At 44.0% G+C, this 20,905-nt stretch overlaps 1 protein-coding gene and 1 long non-coding RNA gene across 6 annotated transcripts in view; one reads left to right on the plus strand and one right to left on the minus strand.

The window, feature by feature from the left end:
- The window catches only part of LOC127613201 (uncharacterized), an 81,919-nt gene that overhangs the window by 12,396 nt on the left and 48,618 nt on the right, over positions 1 to 20,905 (plus strand). The gene's annotated exons all lie outside the window — the stretch shown is intronic.
- LOC127613157 (alpha-1,6-mannosylglycoprotein 6-beta-N-acetylglucosaminyltransferase B-like) overlaps positions 15,118 to 20,905 on the minus strand; it is a 71,931-nt gene continuing 66,143 nt past the window's right edge. For 3 of the 5 annotated variants that reach the window (XM_052084080.1, XM_052084081.1, XM_052084078.1), the window contains 3 exons: positions 20,161 to 20,235; positions 17,933 to 18,219; positions 15,118 to 15,951 (listed from right to left, as the gene is read on the minus strand). In XM_052084080.1, the coding sequence (XP_051940040.1) occupies positions 15,753 to 15,951; positions 17,933 to 18,219; positions 20,161 to 20,235 (561 nt within the window). In that variant the 3' untranslated portion in view covers positions 15,118 to 15,752. The remainder of the gene's footprint in view (positions 15,952 to 17,932; positions 18,220 to 20,160; positions 20,236 to 20,905) is intronic. The other 2 variants (XR_007966085.1, XM_052084079.1) reach the window with 2 other exon arrangements.

Consider the following 20,905-nt stretch of genomic DNA (forward strand, 5'->3'; position numbering starts at 1 on the left):
GCTCAAGGTGGTCTCTTCATTTTGCATTCAGTTGTGATTCTTCTTTTTCTTTTTTGCATCTGAAAAAAATGGAAAAAAAAAGAAAAGAAATGAAATGAAACACATAAGCACATTCATACCGGAGCTGCATCAACCACAAGTGACTCTCGAGGACTCAACGTGCGGAGTCAAGTCAAGTCAAGTCAACAGTAATTATAGAGCACTTTCAAACAGCCATCGCTGCATACAAAGTGCTGTACATGGAGCAATTTAACATGCACAATAAACAGTAAGACAAATCGGTAATAAAGGCGGTAGAAAGCACCAAACAGTAAAACCAAGAATAAATCTAAGTCATGCCGAGTCGAATGCCAAAGAATACAAGTGAGTTTTGAGGAAGGCTTTAAAGATGGGCAGCGAGGAGGCTTGCCGAATGAACAGTGAGAGGTCATTCCAGAGAGAGGGACCAGCAACAGAAAAGGCTCGATCCCCTCTGAGCCTCAGTTTAGTTCTTGGTACTTCTAATAATGTCTGGTCCACAGACCTGAGGCGCCGGGCAGGTGTGTAGGGGCGGATGAGCTCAGAGAGGTAAAGTGGCACGAGATTATTCAGAGATTTCAAAACAAAGAGGAGGATGTTGAGAATAACTCTAAAATGAATGGGGAGCCAGTGAAGGGATGCCAGAGTAGGAGTTATGTGCTCCCTCTTACGAGTACCAGTCAAGAGGCGAACAGCGGCATTCCAGGACCAGCTGAAGGCGCTTAATGGAGGACTGGCTGACTCCAAAGTAAAGGGCATTGCAGTAATCGAGCCGGGATGTGACAAAGGCATGAATTACTGTCTCAAAGTGTTCAGCTTTTATTTTGGCCAGCTGTCTAAGGTGAAAGAAGCTGGATTTAACAACGGCACCAATTTGCCGATCGAGTTTGAAATCACTGTCCAGTTTAAGGCCCAGGTTTGAGACTGTTGACTTAACATAAGGAGACAGGGGGCCCAAGTCTACAGGATGGAATGTACAAGGGTCACTGGGACCAAACAATATCACCTCTGTCTTCTTTTCGTTGAATTTCAAGAAATTTTGTGCCATCCAGGTGTTGATTTCTTCCAGATAGGATAGGAGTGGCCTTAATGAGAAGGTGTCTTTCTTGCTCAGTGGGACATAGATCTGGCAGTCATCTGCATAGCAGTGGAAGGGAATACCATGTTTCCTTAAGATGGAACCCAATGGGAGCAGATACAGCGAGAACAGCAGAGGCCCCAGAATTGACCCCTGTGGAACACCACATGACAGGGGAGCAGTGCGTGACTCAGAGCAGCCAAGGCTGACACAAAAGGTTCTGTCAGCTAGATAGGACCTAAACCACTCAGGAGCACTGCCGCCAATGCCCACCAAGTGCTGCAAACGAGTCAGCAGAATACTGTTATCCACTGTATCAAATGCTGCATATATGTATGGAGTAGCTAATAACAGCCAACTTCATTTTCGTATGGTGGCGCACATGTCACTCACCAGGCCAGGCCCCGCCCCGCCCCTTTTAAGCCACACACATTCAAAGTCACAATGGAGAACGTCAGGATGGTGACCCTAAGTGGACAAAACAATACCTGTGCCTCACATGCATATCTTGTATTGGTATCATTGTTTAATAATGCAAAATCCGATCACTCGAATCATTGACGGAATGATCGGTAAAACAATCGCTTCGGAAACGTATACACTCGCTGCAGCCCGATTTGCCAGTGTCCATATTGCGATACGTGTTTGTGCTATGTTGTTCATCTGGAGTACACTGTTAAGAACACACTTTGTCACTCGCACACCTCCGCCATCCCATGCCAGCTTGACAGGATGACCTTCGAGGCTCCATGTTGCACCCTCACCAGCTCCTTCGTGTCCTTCAAGGACAAGCACTGCTGCCATCACGAAAATCAAAAGCCTCCCCCCCGATTAAACCCTATCCCTTGTGCTATTCCCTCTTGTGCGCACCCACGCGCACGCTACGCTCTTTGTCCGCGTGACACATATAATCAGCCTAAGCTGCCCTTTGTCACCCTGTGATGAAGAGCCGTGGATCGCATAAAACCCATTATCGCCCGCTTAATTATTGATATCCCACCGCCAAGCAACTTTCTAGAGGTGCTGGAAATAAACAAGCCGAGGAATGTTACACTAATGCCAAAAGCAATTAAGAGTGTGCAGTTAGTCCTCGGCTTCATCACTGCTGGTATATTTCACAAACAGTCGCACAGAGACCTTGCCCCCCCCCCCCCTCTCTCTCTCTCTCTCTCTCTCTCTCTCTCTCTCTCTCTCTCTCACTTTCACCCTCCCCCCCTCTCCATTCTTGAACTCCAATAGCTCCTGTTAATCACCTCATATAACAGCCTCACACACATGTACAGTGAAGGAACCAGGAAAGGCAAGTAATGATGCCCGGCTAAAGTGCTCCATCACGTCAGCCCGCAGACGACCTTGGCTGGAGTGGACAGGTCGGCTCACTGGAGACTGAGCATGAGGAGGCGTGTGCTTATGTGTGTGTGTGTGTGTCTGTGTGTGTGTGTGTGTGCGTGTGTGTGTGTGTATTTTGGCTAAGTAAAAGAGACTAAAAGTGCATGAAGGACACCAAAAATAAGATGATACATCCCGAATGGAGTGGGTATGCATACTTGAAATGCAAGGGCAGATATGGGAAGAAGTGGGATGACACAACAGTGATAAGAACAGAGGGTGCACTATGTGGAAATGCTGTGATTTTTGGGGGGGGGGGTGTGGGGGTTGTTTGGCAGGGAAGGTTAAAATGGAGGGCAGCGCTGTGATAGTGGTTAGTCTGCCTCGTATTAAAACATTTTTTTTCCAAGGGGGAATCATAAATCCAAACAAATCGTAGGTTGACCACCATTTTGGAACATGTTCGTGTTCGTCTTTCTGCGTCGTCGGAATGGCGTTGTGAATAGTTCATATTAGTTCAATTTTCATTCAAGATAACTGTAATGGAATTGTGACCAGTTCAAAGGACAGATAACCATAGCTACAATTTAGCTGTGGTCATTTCGACTCATTACAATTCCAGTTCCGGATGTTAAAAATGTAATTTTTGTCTGAGAGGGCAAACCTCCTCAGCTTTGAAAGGGTTACAGTCTCTGATGATGATTTTCTTACCTGTTCTTGGAATTGTCTTTTGGGAAGATTTGGGGTCAAGATGTTTTTCCTAAGATACCGATTGCTCTTCATCGCGGAAAGACGCACGTGCCTAAATTTTAAACGCGTTCTTCTCAAAACGAGGGATTTCAACCTGGCAACTAAAACTTCTGCATTATATCGCATTTGAAAGGGAATGATTATTTTCTACGCAAAAAAAAAAAGCACTTCAACATCAACAAGATAAGCTCTTCTGGCTGGTCTGTCGGTATCACAGACCAAGTAGGTGTATTATATATTTCTTGATGGCTTTTACAATAAAGTGCAATGGGTGCTGCTGTATGGGTGGAGGGGGCACTAACAAAAATGCACAACCCGCTTTAATATTTGAGTTTAATGGGTCTATATTTATCATGCTCTTTTCAAGAGTGCAGGCCTAAGGTTGTGGGCATGTTTCAGATCTAAGACTGCGATGGCCCGAATGCAAAGTATAAAATAAAATAAAAATAAAAAACATCCTCAATCTGCGGCCCCCTGAAATGTATCCAAACATCATCTAAAAAAAAAAGTGCCTTCGGGTCCATGCAAAGAAATACGGTTGACCTTTAGTCTGAACAGATCAGACCCTCTACAGCTTTCCGATGTTCTTATTTTAGGGGGATTTTCTCCCCTTCGCACTGACATGAATTCCTTACACGTCTTTCTTGTGCATGTTGAAAAGCGCGGCGATTCTCTCGTGTTGGTTTCTGACACAGCCACCGTGCGTAAAACAGACACCCGAATTTCAGGATCGTGGAGGGCTCGGGTAATGAGGAATCACGGCTCAGCTTGCAAACGCCACACCAGCAAACTCAGTAAAACAGGTGGGCCGAGATTGATTTTTACCAGAGCGACTGTGATGTCATTTTCGGTCGACAGCATGTGGCAAAATGGCTCCTTCATTCATATTTCACAAATGCAATGTCAGTCAGAATGCATACGTAGCCCAAATAAGGCTTTCGTTACCTTGACAAAGACGTGAGCTTCCACATTCCATTTTCACTCGTCAATGCATCGAATTCCACTTGTTAATTTGCTTGGAGGATCTACTGCGTGTTGTCGCACGCAGTGTACACCTCACCAATCCTGCTTAACCCTCATGTTGATGTCAACAATCTTTCCAGTATGTGTTGGCTGTCAGAAGCTACCGTTGATAACACTGCAGCTCTGCTTACCTTTTGGTCTTAACACGAATGTGTCTCAATTGGGGATCTTCGACCAGCAGAGCTGCTCATCAACGTTTTCCACTGAAACGAACGTAAATTGAAGCAAGCAGAGTTTAATTTGAATGAAACTAGCTGTACCTGTTGAGAGTGATGAGACACCTAGAAATCCGAGCTATGGCCTGCCGAATTTCAACGGTTTTGGCAGGAAGGGGTGCCTCAACTATTCACAAACGAGGTGTTTTCGGAAAGGGAATTCAACAAGGAATCTGCAATCGTTTCTGAGTGCATAATTCACTGAGCTCACCAACTTGACCTTGAAATTGACATTGTGGATCACGTAACCTGAACACGATTTTTCATGACACCCAACTGTCACATGTTCTCGAAAACATCCCAAATTTTCGGAGATTTACTCAGATAGTTCAGATAGTTAATGATACATGCATTTGTATTCCATTCACAATATAACACAAGTACACTGAAATGTTAGAACCTGTTGTGGATCGAAAGAGGGAGTGACGAATATGACTGCGTGTGCTTTCTATGTGGATGTCAATTCATGTACTGTACTTTGATTGTACTTTGGATTTAAAAAAAGTAAAAATATGAATGAGCCTCGTGGTTAAAAAAATAAAAAATAAAACACCACACACACAGATAATGGCACTCTCAGTGTGGACTCTCATTTTACGTTGTTGCCTTTTTAACTTTTAGGACCATTTCTACCATTGTCTTTATTGGCCCATTGCAATGCTGTGAAATTTGCAATGAAGTTATGTTTGCAAGTCAGCAGGGGCTCATCTTTTTCCTAACACCACCGTGGAGAGCAATAGCGGGCCTCTGCCAATCTGTGCGCGCATGAGATGAAAAGTGGCCAACCAGTGTGTCGGTGTTGACTCAATCACAGGGCTGTCTGGCAGCGGGTCTCACATCAGAGTCGGTCGCCGTGACGATCTGTCACCATGGGGACAGCTTCTCGACTCGGGGATTCAATAATAAAATGCTAACTCTGCCCTGCTCTCGCTTCCGCCTCCTCTGGACTTCTGTAATGAAACAAATCTCTCACTCTCTTCGCTCTCACACACATGCACTCCTACCGCCATGTGGGAGCAGGCTGCTCCATCACTGTCACGCCGGGCCCAGATCGGGTGCCAAATCCACTAATAAAGACAAGAAGCACATTTCGGCCCCTTTGAACCATCTCTACCTCGTCTGGTTTTGCTCCATGGAGTCACGTTGTCGAATGCATTTACCTAATTGAGTGGCCATTGGCCTTTACATGCGCAACTGCCAGAAATGGCGGGTGTTTATTATTATTTATCTATATATCTAAATCCATACCCCAAATAAATAAGTAAACAAACATACCCACACACACGCACACACACACACACACACACACACACACACACACACACACACGCGCGCGTGCGCACCCTCAACAGCGGTGCCTTCAGATATGAGTTGAATTTGTTCCGTGACAACGCCTTGAAACTCAAAATATTCAAATCTCAAAATACCCTTCCCCATTGAAATGAACCCAAGTGCCATAATCCGTTCCAGTCTCGCGAAAAGTGACCTTGATCTTGAGCAATTTTGGAGAGACGAGCTCCATTTGCGGAGCTAATTTGTTTGGTTTTTGTCCGACCCTCCAGGGCGCATTGTTCAATGTTTTTATGTTTTTATTTTTTGTCTGCAGATGGCTTCCGATGACCACGCTGCGCCCTACCACACATAACGTTCAGAGACAACACTTTTGCACACATGGCCCCCGACAGGAACATCATTACATCTCCGCTGCGCTGCCAAGATGAGCGGCTCCAAATGTGCCATTGTGGCGGGCCTGTCTGTCAAGCCAAAACAAACGTTAGCATAAGAGGAGGGCTGGCGGCTCAGTGGTAGAGCGACACACAAAGAGCAAATGCCCCAAGGTTACGGGAGATGAGAGCACAATCGTGTTTCACGTTGTGCTGTGGTGATATTTGCAGAGGTTATGGAGGGACTACTGTTATGACTCTCCGGCTGTTTGTGTACATGTACAGGAATTTTTTACTCTTTTCTGTTGGGATGCGTGGACTCATTCATTCACTCATTAAAATCGGACGTACGGTACTTCTCGTAACGTCAATCTTGCACAGTGATGCCTTGAGAAACGAGCGACTCGGCTAATGTGTTTTGGAGACGCGGGCCATCATTCGGTTCATTTTTTTGCTTTTGAAAAAGCTCAAACATGAGATACGAGAGCTTGTATGGTGGCAGTGCACTGAACTGACTTGACAATAAGCAGAGGTTTGTCAAATAGGGAACAATTGTTCAGAAAATGAATTCCTGCACTGGTTTTCTGTTCCGCAGTTTGGTGCCATCTATCATTGCGTAATTTTTATGCAGGAGTCCTTTGAACAGGGGAAAAAAAAGAGGGGAAAAAAATCACAGTATCTGATTATTTTTGGTTTGCTTCAAAGCCTTTGTAGTTGAGGAGTATGCGTTTGACTTCCGTACACTGGTTCAATAGAGATATTTTGTCCTTATTTTAAATGTCATTTCTTGACATATATTTGGTTAGGAAGTGCGCATACAGCCGCACGTGGCCCCCTCCATCGTTTAAGATGCCCATCCCTGATATAGATTAACCAATAAAGATTTAAGATATGCTCTGGTGCGCCGTATTCTTGCACACGTTTAACCATTTAGATTAAAGATGACAGTGTTTTTGTCTGTAAGCGACAGCTTAGTCTCGACAGTGTTGCTCTTTAAAACAAATGGACGCAGCTCACCAGGTATGTGTACGCGCGCGCTCACACACACACAAGCATCCGCAGCATGTGGTTTCCCCCTGCAAGCACGCCGACACTGGAAATGTTTTGCCTCGCAAATTAAAGTCAGATTTTCATAGGCGGCGTGCATGCGTGCGTGCGTGTGTATTGACAATCACAATGTGTTCTTGTGGTTGTTTGTCATCAATATGCAAAACCCACACATTGCCACTCAGATGGAAAAGTTGTTTTGCATCCCTATAAGATGCTTATGAACTCTCCTAATTAATGTGTGTTATATAGTGCTGGGAAGTGTGTGTGTGTGTGTGTGTGTGTGTGTGTTTCTTGCTTACATGACTGCATTCTTGCTTACTATATTCACTTCTACTGTTGTTGTTTTTTTTCTTCCCCTCAACATATTACATGGCTCAATGAAATGAACTAGTGGTCTCGATGTATAATAACAAAAATTCAAAACAATTAAATTGGGAAAGTCACATTAAAACCTTAGAGCAGGGGCGTCATTTTTGTTGTGGGCCACATTTGGCCTTGGAGGGGCCATTATTATTGACCTCTTAAAATTTGGTTTCAGTCATAATGGTTTATTGAACGATTGTTTGGAACTGTTATGAGGGGTTTGGTTACAAGAAAATAATTACACTATGTCTCTTATTTATTAATTATTATTATTAATTTTAAATTTGGGCAGAAATTTTAGCAAGCATCATGGAAGTTGACATGTTTGATTTGCTTTGGCGGGCCATATAAAATGACGTGGCGGACCAGTTCTGGCCCCCGGGCCTTGACTTTGACACCATGTTTTAGAAGAACAGAGAGGAACACATCACACTGAGCGGTATCAAGTACAGCCCATCAGTACTTATCATCATGTCTTGTGGTACGGTATTGACACAGTGACATCAAAATATTAATATTTGGTGCCTTGAGACACAAATGCACAAAGTTTTTTTTTGGGGGGGGGGGCTTGATTTTCCGAGTGTCAACCTAAAATCTGCGCGTTGTATGTTGGGCGCGTGCCTCAGCTCACTTCAAACAGCAGTTTGGCAGGTGACACTCCTCAGAAAGAAGCCGACTGCTGCTAAAAACCCCAAGAAATCCCTGCGAGAATAGCGATACAAAGTTATGAAATGTAATATGTACTCGACGCAACATGACAGCCGCGGGATGTCGTTTTAGAATATGGCAGCCTGCTACAAAAAAAAAGGAGACAGTAAAATGATGTCACAAGCGTGTCTTATTTCTACATTTGCATTCGCCTACATGGTGCTTTGTAAAGACGCCGTTCGAAGAATTCCATTGTTGACTGGCATTTATGTGTGTGCGTGTGTGAACGGTTTATTTTAAAAGTGGGCCACGCTTGTGCAGAGCCGCCGAGGGGCGTACAAATGTGCCGAGGACGAGGGAAAGCGCGAGAGCGGCGACGTGTCGCTCGCAGCCGCATGCTTCCTGGGGCGATTCGTTTTCCCACCGCTTCGCTCGCACCTTTGGAATACGCCGCAGGCGATGAGCATTGCTGCAAACGGATCGGGAATGGTAGCCAGAATCAGTGGAGGTGGGGAGGTGGGGGGTTGGGGGGGGACAGGGTATAAGTGCAGTTTTGTATTTGTACATTTGCTCCGGTTGTAAAGAAAGAAAGAAAAGAAATGAATGTTTTGAGTTGTCAGTACTTTAGTGGAGGGCGGCCCGTTGGTCCAGTGGTTAGCGCGTCAACCTCACAGTGCAGAGGTACTGGGTTCAAATCCAGCACTGGCCTCCCTGTGTGGAGTTTGCATGTTCTCCCCGGGCCTGCATGGGTTTTCTCCGGTCGCGGGGGGTGCTGTCTTTGGGCAGTAGGCGGTTGCCAGCCAATCGCAGGGCACACAGAGACAAACAACGATTCACACTCACACCTAGGGACAATTTGGAGTGTCCAATCAGGCTGCCATGCTTGTTTTTGGAATGTGGGAGGAAATCGAAATACCTGGAGAAAACCCACGCAGGCACGGGGAGAACATGCAAACTCCACACAGGAAGGCTGGAGCTGGAATTGAGTCGGGCACCACAAAAACCAAATTTCCCAAGTGAAGGGTACAAACAAACAAACAAAAAGCGCCGAAAGCTGTTAATCAAATCACATAATAGCATTCACAGATTTCCGAACTCAATGCAGATGCAAGGCAACTCGCATTATTAGGCACTGCGTCCAAAATTCAAGACTTTTATGTGCCCATTATGATCATGAAAATACGATAAATAAGAATGGATTCATGCTACCGGTTAACAAAAAAAAAAGGACGATTTTGATGTCAATCCAAATACCCCAAAGACAGTGTGCTTAGTGCAGTACATCCTATTTTTCTGTCATTCATTTGGGTTGATGGCGTCCCCAGTGGGATTGGCGTCCCCGCTTTCCTAGCATGCACGATGTGTGCAGTCGTGCGAAGCGCTTCTATTTGTGTCCCATGCTGTCAACGCTACGTTCAAAGTCCGTCAGCCGTCCCCCGAGGCCTAAGCGATGGCGCTTCTGGTTTGCAAGTCCGTTTTTTGTTGTTGTACACCATTGCGGGCGTTAAATAGTTGGAAGGACTTACTACTTTGGTGTGCCAATCCCAACACAATCCACGTTTTAATCCTTGCGTGGTGGAAAAGTCCCCAGAGTCTAGCAGAAAACATCCGCACAGATAATGAGTCATTTGGTATCGTTGTGTAATCTTACCTTCATCAAGTCGCGTTCATTTCACTTCCATTTCTTCTGAAAACCTTTTCAAGGTTTGCTGACCGGTGTTCACAATTTCATCACTTGACTGGTATCCACGAATGAATAGGCACAAAAAGGAAAAGAAAACTTCAAATGATGCTCTTAAGAAAGATGGAAAGGTCACATTGTGTCATGGTTCTGTTTGTGACCAACAGGTGGCACTGTATGGCTCCGCCTGCAGCTGCACACCTGTTGGTTGTTGTGTCATTAGTATTTTAAAAGGACTCCCGGCACGCCCACTCGGTGTCGGGTCATTGTTTGTTTCTGTCATTGTTTTTTGTTAGTTTTCTGCTTCAGCCATGGTTTTTGTTTCTTACGTTGGACAGTTTTTGTTTTCAAGACTGTTTGTTTTGGATTTAGGTTCATCAGTGTTTTGTGAATACAATTTGTCAAGTTCACCCGGCTCCTCCTTCCTGCCTGCTTTTTGGGATCCTCCACCTCCACCGCCGCAATGTGACATATTGTTGGCTTCTTTTAAACCTTCATTTCAGCTTTGGTGTAAGGTTCACAATTTGTAACCTCAAGTGTTTATTTCACATTTTTTAAAGAGCCTAAAAATGTTATGTTATATATTTTTTTGGATCATCTTCAATAAATCCCGACTTGGACCGCAAAGGGAGGGAAAATGCTGAAATTTGGCCGGATTATTGGTATGCGCGTACCTTGCCTTTCTGCACGCGCTCTTCATGCCGCTCAACAATGATATTGCGAATGATGAACCTTCAGACCGGGCCCATTGTAGGAGCTCCCTGAAGGATTGACATTACGAGAGTCGCAACAGGACATGCAGGTTTGACACAAGGAAAAAGAGTTGGGCCAGGATGACGGAGCAGCGCTCATCTGGGAGATTGATCGTTGATTTGCTTCTCTTGAACGATGAGATGGCTTCTTTTATTGACACACAAACCGATTTATTCAGGCCTCTGTCGGACTCTGGTGGAGCTCGCCAATTAGCTATGAATTATTAACTCTATCTCTATCTTTTCCACTTTGCCATCTGCTCTCGCTGATTTTCCTCTTGAACAGAAAACTCAGTCCAATATTTACTTTGACCTGATAGCCTCCTGTGGCTTCGTACTGCCCCTCTTTCTTTATGCATGAAGGCATTGAATTCAACATTGTGGTGTGCAACGCTCTGCGCTTCATCTCAACTGCAACTTCCTAAGCTGAAACTGACGGCAGCGCCACCACCACAGGCGCATATAAATTTTTGTTTTTTTGTTTTTTGGAGGTGGCGGGTCGTTGAAAAAGTACTATCCTGTATATGGACATGCTTAAAAACACCATGGTTAGCATAATTATCTGAATTCAAAAATTTCAAGTAACATTTGCTGCCACAAATTTCACCATTCAGTGCTTATAAATGAATAAAACCATACATAAATTACATCATAATTTTTGGGGGGGTCCAAAATTCGACTCCAAACTGTGCTGCCGAATTTGACAATCTAATTGTCTTCATTAAAAGTGAGGAACCAGCAAGTGTATTTAAAGTCATTAGGAACACAGCGCGCACACACGCACACACACACACAAAACCAGATAGTGGTCGTCAGTTCGTATTGTGTGTGGACAAAAGTAAAAATCAGCATAAGTAATTAAGAGAGGTACATGCTGAAGCATTTTAACTATGCTAACAGCAAGCGTGTGTGTGTGTGTGTGTGTGTGTGTGTGTGTGCATGTAAATGTGTGTTGCCAAAGTTTAGCAGGCAAATTGGACCTCAGAGAAGAGGAAGCAATAAAGCGTAAGCATGGCAACAGAAGAGACGGTAACGGTAAAGTGCTTCGGAAGGCGGCCTTGTGAGCAAAATTCATGACAAACGCACCATAATCTTCCATCCTTTGATCCGTGTAACCTCTCTTGTCTGTAAAAATCGATAATTCCCTTGTTTGAACTCATCACCCTAATCCCTGAAAGTCTGCAAAAAAAAAAAAAAAAAAAAAGAAATAATGAATTCATTGTAGCTACCTCAGTCGGCTATAACACATCATGAATAAGTAAAACTAGTTTGTTGCCTTACTTAGCAAGACATTTGGGGTATTTACATTTTACTGGAGTAGTTCTTTTTCAGACCACTTTGCCCTTCTACTCCTCATATTTATGCAAAATTGGTAACCATTTTTGCCTAGTTTTGAATATTTAAAACAACTCCGACATGATATATCTTTGAGGGTATTAAGTGAGTTCAAATTTGCAGCGTCACCAGTGATTTGGTCGTTGAAAAAAAAAAATAAATAAAACCACATTTTGGTATTTTGAGCTAGTAGTTCATACAGTATACAGTCCAAGCCCTTTCTGCAATAGGTGAATTTCCAGGTAACGTATGAGGACGACGGAACGTGCTTAAACTGTGTGAAAGTTTTCCTTTTTATTCTAAAATGGCTTCCCTGAATGAGAATACTGCGTTTGCATTGTAGCCAAAACTACCAACCTGGTGGATCTATGGGCCTTTGAAATCGTTGTTGTGCGAAGCGTAAATTAGTTGCCATGTTCCCGTCGCTAAATCTTTGTCGTCTCTCTTCTCTCTTTTAAAAACAACCAAGAAGCACTTTGACTCGAAGTAAGAAAACCTTTATTAGTCTCGCAATGGAGAAATTCCAGATTCACAGCAGCAAAGTTATGAAAGGAAGAAGTAGAACAATAAAAAAATAGGAGCTGCTAGAAAGGCAGCCACTCTCGCGGCGCCATTTTGAAGTCAAAATAACAAAAAATAACACAAGACAACACATAGGACAGAGACAGTCGTGCAATCTTCACCACTTTTCTGCATACACTTTGTTGTCTGAAGCAGTTATAGATGAAAGAGGAGAGGATCAAAGTGTCCTTTCACCAGTGGATCAGAGACATCATGCTGAAAAATGTGCACACATCTTCTACAAGCAAAGTTTTGAAAGCTAACACGAAGCTGTAGCGTCCATTGACGAAAAGAGATTAGTTCACTTCTCCTGTCCCACATAATCCGCTTCAAACTCCAAGCCGCGACTCCCAGCTCCAAATCCGCATCGGCACTCCGCGCCAACGCTCCTTTCTTCTCATCGTCGGCTCCTCATGGCAGTAGTCATGGCAACTTTCACTGTATGTATACAGTAAGGTGATCGAATAGGCTAGTTTACATCCTCAAGACAGTAACGTTATTGATTGATAGGTGATTGCCATTAGAGGTGTGCTTGTCACTATAAAAATGAAAAAAACATTTTCTATTTTTTTATTGCGTACTTAACGGCATTATTGTCTCCTCACTTGTCCTGCCATGTACACCAGTCCTGTTCCTGAGCTGATTAATTGTTCTTTAAACAGGATTAACATTGCGCTCGGGCGTGCTTCTCATTTGCGATCCGCCCAGAAGCTGACACACCAAACGGGAGTGATAACAAGCCAATTAGGCTTCAGCACCAAAAAAGTTGTCAACACAGGCTGAGGGAGAGGGAGTGTGTCACATCACATCCCTGCAATTTGCAGATTTGCCATAAGATAAATACATATTTTCATTGGAGATCATTTTTACAGAATTTTGTCTTCTTTTAAGTCAGGTGAAAGATGCAAATCAAGAGGAAAACAAAACGCAGAAAAGAAAAGCCCACCTGGTTATTTGCCAGCCTCACGTGTCAAGGTCAACTTGATGAAGACAGCCGCTGCATGTCGTCAAATTAATATCTGATGGTTGTGATCAAAGCATTTCCTCTCCCTTTACTCTCCCTGTCACATCGACACACTTAACATTAAGCACGGAAATATTCAACATATTAGATAGATGCTGCGATTCGCACGAGCGCTTTAATCTGTTTATGCAAACACGACTCCCCAGTCATGTCGCAACTCAATTGCACGTCGATTAGATCAATCTTATCTCTATATTGCCATTTTCGTGTTTGTTTGTACTGATCACAAGGGCTTAAAATCATATGAAACTTCAGAAGTGCAGGAGCAACTCTTGAGGTAGACACGTGTGAGTTTATCACACTGTTGTAGAAAACAATTGCTTACTCATCTCAGTTAGAAGCTGATGGTTGCTCCACTTCAATCCATGACATATTCACTTTGGACCCCGCTGACAAGGCACTAGAACTAGAGTCGTACTTTGCCATACCTGCTTTTGGCCGTGGGAACTCATCAAGTGCAGGAGAAAATAAGTCTAAAATCATTCGTGTCAAACTCTCGATGCGCCCTCGATGCGTTATTTTCACGAGGAAAACCTTGGCCCAATTTCCCCTTAAGTATCAAAACTAGTGATCCATAACAACAGATAAAAATCCAACTGGGCCCAATTATGCGATGTGATGCAGTGATTATTGTGGTTCCCACACAGAACATGTTTACCGGTAGGTGAGCCTCAGTGCTCTCCAACGGGAATGCTTGGCCGTAAAACAAACACAGTGCAGTTTAACTTCTGGGTAGCGGCATGCTTTCGGCAGAGCATCGCTGTTACCCGATTCCAAATGGCATCGCAAGAATGTCAGTCGAGTGGGGGTGGGGGGGGGGAAGTGGAACGCAACTTCCTGTGCATTTGTCAAACACAAAACATTCAAATGCTATTATCAGTGATTTTATAATACCCAATTAGTTTCATTTTACTCCGCTCCCTTACTGTAGTAATCATATTTGCGGTTCATTCACAAATTTGTGTTTTTTTTCTGTGGTTTCACCAACCTGTTTTTTTTTGCGCTTTATGAAATGTAAGTCACCAAGCAAAAATGCCATAAAAGCTCAGTCTAAATGGGAAAGTGGTCAATTGCTATCATGGAATTATGTGACATCTCAGTTAGGAAACAAGCTTTCCATGTTAGGGAGGAGTCAAGTTTAGTCTGGGTTGTTAGGGAGAGTCTTTGCCACATTTGCACGGACAAGTGCAATTAACGAACAGTTAGAAAAAAAATCTAATCAAGTCTCTAAACCTATTCGTTTTAATAAAATAAAAGAAAAATTTGCATTTATAGTGTTTCGCGTCATAGTTGGAAGCCTATTTCCAGTTTAAACGATTCACATCTAGTCAAGGCAGGTTTTCGTCCTTATCCCAAATGTGAACCAAACCTTTGAACTTAAAACCGAGTTGGGCCCTAAAACTATCACCCAAATGATGGTACTGGATGTGGTTTTGCCATAATAAGCAGCCTCGTCACGTGACGTGACCCCGTGATAAATGCCAACGAGACACCGCCGGTATACAACTGACACAACCACGTTTTGAGTGAGGATGCCAGCATATTCAAACGAGAACTTAATCATTCATTGTTATAAGAGGACACGGGTCGGAGTGAAGAGCACAATGAAAGAAGACAGCACGCAGCTTTGATCCATGTTGATCTTTATATTTGAGGACCTCTTCTCCATCAGACAAGCCCGCGAGGACGCTGAAAAATCCACTCGAGTGTATTCACTGAAAAATCCTTTGGTTGCCTTTATCTGTGTCCTCTCTGCTCCTTTTTCTGGCTTTCGTGACCACAGATGATTACATTGAGCGATGTTGCCGCCGACTTGGGGGGGGGCCCAGTTTGACAAATGACTGACAATTGATGACGGAAGGAGCGGAGGGGGTACGAGAGGCAGAGGCAATTATAACCCCCCCCCCCAGCTTGTCCGTCTACCCTTTTGTGCGTGGAGGAGATTGGATATTGAAATGTGCTCGCCTTCTCGTTGGAGTCCACGCGTGCGAAGAACCTAAGGTTGTAAAAATGAACTGATTTGTTCTTCAGGTGTCCTGCAGGGGGCAGGCTACGCTCCGGTTGGCTTTGCCAACGCTCCAAATGGGTAATTCGGCCACCCAGCGACATAGGAAGTTCCATCATACGGTACCCCGGTGCCTGTTGAAGCAATTTAAATCCATTCGTGGGGTTTCCCTTCCACCACTCACCATTCCACAGCGGAGACCTCCTCCCTGCATTCCGAGGTAAGTGCTCATTACCTTGCCTCAATGCTTCCACGGTCAGAGACAGTCCCTGCACAGCGCCACCTGGCCGCGCCGGAAGTCCCTGCAGGGGCACACGCGTCTGTATTTGGGCGAGTGGCCAGCGCAGCTGAAGAGCAGTGGCTCCCGCTGAAGTCCGCACTCGCGGCGCAACACTGAGAAGGCCGGGAGGATGTGGTTCATCTCGGAGTCCAGCACTTCGCACTGCACCTCCAACCTTCATAGGAACACAAATGACAATGTGATGATTTAAAAAAAAAAAATCTAATAAAATTCAGGGCGAACATTAGACTCATTGACTAAAACGACTTTCTATTTTAGAGTTTCTATACCACGAGAGATGACTACAACTGCGGACTTCCTGAATGCCGACGTAAAAGAAGAATTTGGCTCTTCTTCTCTCACATCTGTGAGGACCGTGACCATAACTTTTACCCAAAGTCGACCAAAGGGCCGCTGGTGTCCCAACATAAAGACTGACAGTTTGGTCTTAACACAAAGAGGAGGTGCTGCTGTTTTGGTGTCACAGGTTGGATGTATATTTTTCTTGAAAACTAATATTTTATTACAATTAATATTGTTATTTGGGGTGGTCTGATTGATCGAGCGTGATCAGACGATTTTTAGTATGCGAGAGCTTTTTATGGTCGATCGCTCATTTGAAATGGCCACTTGTTGCGATACCAATATGTACTTTAACCAAGGAAGTACTGGGAACAAAATTAGTCCCAACAAAGTGCACCAAAGGCGGCTGCCATGTGTTGAAAAGTTGTCGTTGACGGGCTGTCATGCGTCGAAAAGTAGTGGGAGACAGGGTGTGTCAATCATGCGCCAAAAATGGTCAACGTTACAAATTGATCCAAAAATCTCAATGGCCACTACGCCCCACAGGAGTAATTAACCAATTTTAAACCTTTCACGAGGGTACCTTTTTTTGAACAGAGCCACAAAACACAAGAGATGTTTTTCAGATGGGTAGAAAGAGGCTCTACAAGGGTCTGGAAATTCACTGACGCGGACAATAGATTGAGTGGAGAAGAAACAAGGGTTTTGGAACCGGTAGGCGGGTATGAGATGAAAGATCATTTTGTGTTGAAAGGCAGCCGCGCGCGCGCACACACACATACTAGGCACAAAGATGACAGAACTGAAAAAGAACAACGACGCTACAAAGCCGGGAACACAAAAGATGTCAACAACACGTGCACAAAAGATTATTGAAGGAGGAGGCAAAAATAAAGAAGAAACATGATCGACTGGAGGGGAGTGTGTGGGGAACAATGCACACAAATCACAATTTACATGTCAAGTCAAGTCAAGAGTATTTATAGAGCACTTTCAAACAGCCATCGCTGCATACAAAGTGCTGTACATGGAGCGATTTAACATACACAATAAACAGTAAGACGAATCAGTAATAAAGGCGGTAGAAAGCACCAAGCAGTAAAATCAAGAACAAATCTAAGTCATGCTGAGTCGAACGCCAAAGAATACAAGTGAGTTTTGAGGAGGGCTTTAAAGATGGGCAGCGAGGAAGCCCGGGAAGCAAAACATCTGAACCAAAGCTCCTGTTTTGGAGAACACGTAACATACAAACCATGTCTTCATATTTCTACATGGTGCACCACGATGGATTTAGTCCGTGACAGAAAAATGTGATCATTTGTGAGACCCCGGGTCTCAGGCAGTGTGACTCAACAGTGTAAAAATATCAGAGCCATGACATCACGTTATGTTTTGCCGCCGTCTTGCGCCATGCACAAAATAAAAAAAAAGTAACACCTCAGGGAAGAAGTATTTTGCCGGTTGTAAGCATAGCTGCATGGCTAAAGGCATATTGCCAAGAAGGAAGCCGTTCCTTGTTTGCATCAGCTCGCATGCATTTTAGCCCCGCCCCCAAAATCCAGACACCTTGAAGGACGAAAAAGAGCTCAGCAAATCAGTTCTGAATTGTCCCCACTCTGCACGTTTTCACGACTTATCTTCTAAATGTGATGGATTAAAAAACAAAGCACAAATGACTTCATAGGGCAGCGGTCTCAAACTCAGGTCCTGGAGGGCCGCTGTCCTGCATGTTTTCCAAGTCTCCCTGTTGCAACACACCTGATTCAAATGATCAGATCATCAGCAAGCGCTGCAGAAGCTTGACATTGAACCTGTATTTGAAATGCTAAAACTGTCCATTTGGGCCACCATACCTGCGTAGAGCCTCCTTGTTGTTGATGAAGCGAAAGTGAGCAGGCTCGCAGATGAAGCCGTGGCTCCGGCACGCCTCTACGCACGACTCGCCCTCTTCTGATACGAGGAGCCGTAAGGAGCTGAGAGGGGGCCAGGCTGTGGGAGGGGGGGTCACGTCGGACGCCCAGCCCAGGGCTGTGGAGTTGGGCAGGGGCACAAACAGAGGCCTTGCGAGGGGGCCGACGCCAGCAGGGCCTTGTCTGGATACGTTGGCGGGGACGAACAGTGGCTCAGAGCCACAGAAATCCTAAGGAGAAAAATACACCATCATTATTTGGACCATAACTGTCCAGCTTTTCAAATTTTGCTTTGGTTTACGGTGTTACGGTAGAGATGTATAGAGAACCCCGACATTAATGGGTGATCGGGACTGAGCCCCGCTGCGAACAGTAAAAATCTGTAAGTGATGTAATTGCCTATAGATGGCACAAGAAGGCAGATTTTTTTTCCCTGCTAGACAAGGCTGTGACCTGACTAAATGAAGCGCCTTGACTCAATTCAACATAGTTCCTTCACAACAAGTTTCTGTTCGAAATCGCGCCAAAGCAATATTTTTACATTAGACATGGTCTTGGCCTATGCACAAAAAGAGCAAACAGGTAGGTAAAATAGTAAATAATGGAAGGACACGTTTCGGCAAGAAAACGCAAATTCCAAACACAAATATGTAGGGTTTCACTGTAACCTGAATTTGTGTCCCAGTCAGAACGTGCCGCGGGCTAACACGAACGTAGTCGGAACGCCCCATTTAGAATACATTGGAATTGGATTGATTTTGTTAGTCCAATTCAAAAAGCGAATTTCTTAGACGGTGTTGAGCACAATTTAAATCTTTGCAATTATTGCATTAAAAAAAAAAGATGTGATTAGTGATAAAATTGGAGATGGTGAATTTTTGATTGGTTGCAGTTTATAAATAAATAAAAAAAGACATTTCATTGTCAAATGAGGCACAATATTGAAATTTATAAGGGTACACGGTGTGTGTCTTCCTGTGTATGAATGCACACAAACATGCATGCATATTTAAAGTTTGCATCTTACTGTGACAGAGGTGTCGTGTGAAATTTTATGTTTATAGCGTACCAGCAGATCCCTTTTTATATGTAGTCGCAAAGTCATATACAGCATAATGCTTTGAGGCTCCAAAAAATCAGATTCTAGCTTGAAATAAACAAATAAACCCATTGCCCAGCAAACTAAAGGCACTAAAATGTTTACTATACAGTCTTTAGACATGACTGTCACCTGAGCGGTAAATAATGAAAACGGCACTGAAAAGACAAATCATCATCTGGTTGCCACCCGCATTTCTCAAATACATCATCTTGGCGCATCCCTTCTTACATGACTCGTCCCTATTTCATCAATGTCATTTGATGTAGCGCTTTGGACCCAGAGGGACAGGGTAGATATGCGAGAGTGCTGAGAGAACCTGACATGTGATTCGAAAATATTGAGGTGTGGTGAACTGCCGTTTCATGTACTATAGTGCAGTGGTTCTCAAACTGGGGTCTCCGGATCACCGATGGCCAGCGAGCCATAGCCATCGGAGATACACAATACAATTTGCAACAAATTATATTGTATCATTTTAAACCGTGTATACTGTACCTACATACTTCACTCTGAGCTCATCAATACAGCGCCGATATTAGCCATGCTCCACGGAGGGTAAAGAATATACGACTGTGAGAACCGTTATATTTGTGTTAAAAGGTTAAAGCGCTGCAACATATATGCTAACTAGCATTAGCATAGCGGGGCGTTTCTTCAGGCAGTTTGGCCGTTTTGAATGCGCATGGTGTACACACACTGTTAGTTTTATGTTTCGCTTGATCGAAAAGGACAACTGGAATTGACACTGAACATCCAGGAGCCTCTTTGATGAAATCTTCACTATTTGGCAAACTGGTGTTGATTGCAAGGTGCCGAGTTGAATTCAGTGCAATCTAAAGACTCTGAAGTTTATGCACAAAATGTACTGCATGTATTAATTATAACTTAGCTGTACGCATCATTTTTTAAAACCAGAATGCATCATGGTTTCATTTTCAAAACAAACAATTTTGCATATTTTAACTTTTACCTTCCTTGCAAGTGATGTGGCCAATTTTGTTTTCAAAATAAAAAAATGCACTCACTCATAGTATATATGCATGAAGGGGACTAGCACATAGCATCTCACCTGCTGTTGTATGTAGGCGTGCACTCGCTCCAACATGCCCTCACACGTGTACTCGTAAGGCAGATACGGTTCAACCTGCCAAACACAAAAAGCACTCCCAATTATGTTGTTGCACATTTAATATGGTCACTTCACCATGGATGTGTTCATCTGGATGCATCATTTTCACACGTGTCATTATCAGCGGCGTGGATGACGGATGGATGGCCCGGTATTTGCATGACAGCACGACAGAGTACCTGCTGCGAGGCGCGTGCTTGAAATCCTTTATTTGCCTAATTAGCCGCAGAAGAACTGCCAGAGTGATCTATAACTGCAGAAATAAAGCAAGCAGATTGGAGGCCAAAGGTGCCGCAGAATCGGGACACGCCGCATGATAATGCATTTTAAAAAGAGAAGTCCAGACGGCTGGAGAGCTGATCTACTTTTTTTTTCTTTTAAAATTTTCAAAACCATCAAGATCTGGTTTGATAAGAACACAGGCAGAAAGAAAGATGTATTGGAACGTGATGATTCTTCGGGACAGAAAGAGATTGCTTTGTCCTGCATGACTGAACAGAATGTGTGTGTGTGTAGTGTATGTGTGGTGTGTAGATAATGGCCATAATGTGTAGGTACAGCTCGGTGGACTGATAGGAGAAATTTTGTCATTTCAAGGCTATTCACAATCCTACTGTGGTTGGTTGTGTGAGTGTGTGTGTGCGTGCGTGTGTGTGTGCGTGCATTGATAAGTGCCAGGAGAAGA

This window comes from Hippocampus zosterae, chromosome 13, assembly GCF_025434085.1.
Source record: "Hippocampus zosterae strain Florida chromosome 13, ASM2543408v3, whole genome shotgun sequence".
NCBI lineage: Eukaryota > Metazoa > Chordata > Actinopteri > Syngnathiformes > Syngnathidae > Hippocampus > Hippocampus zosterae.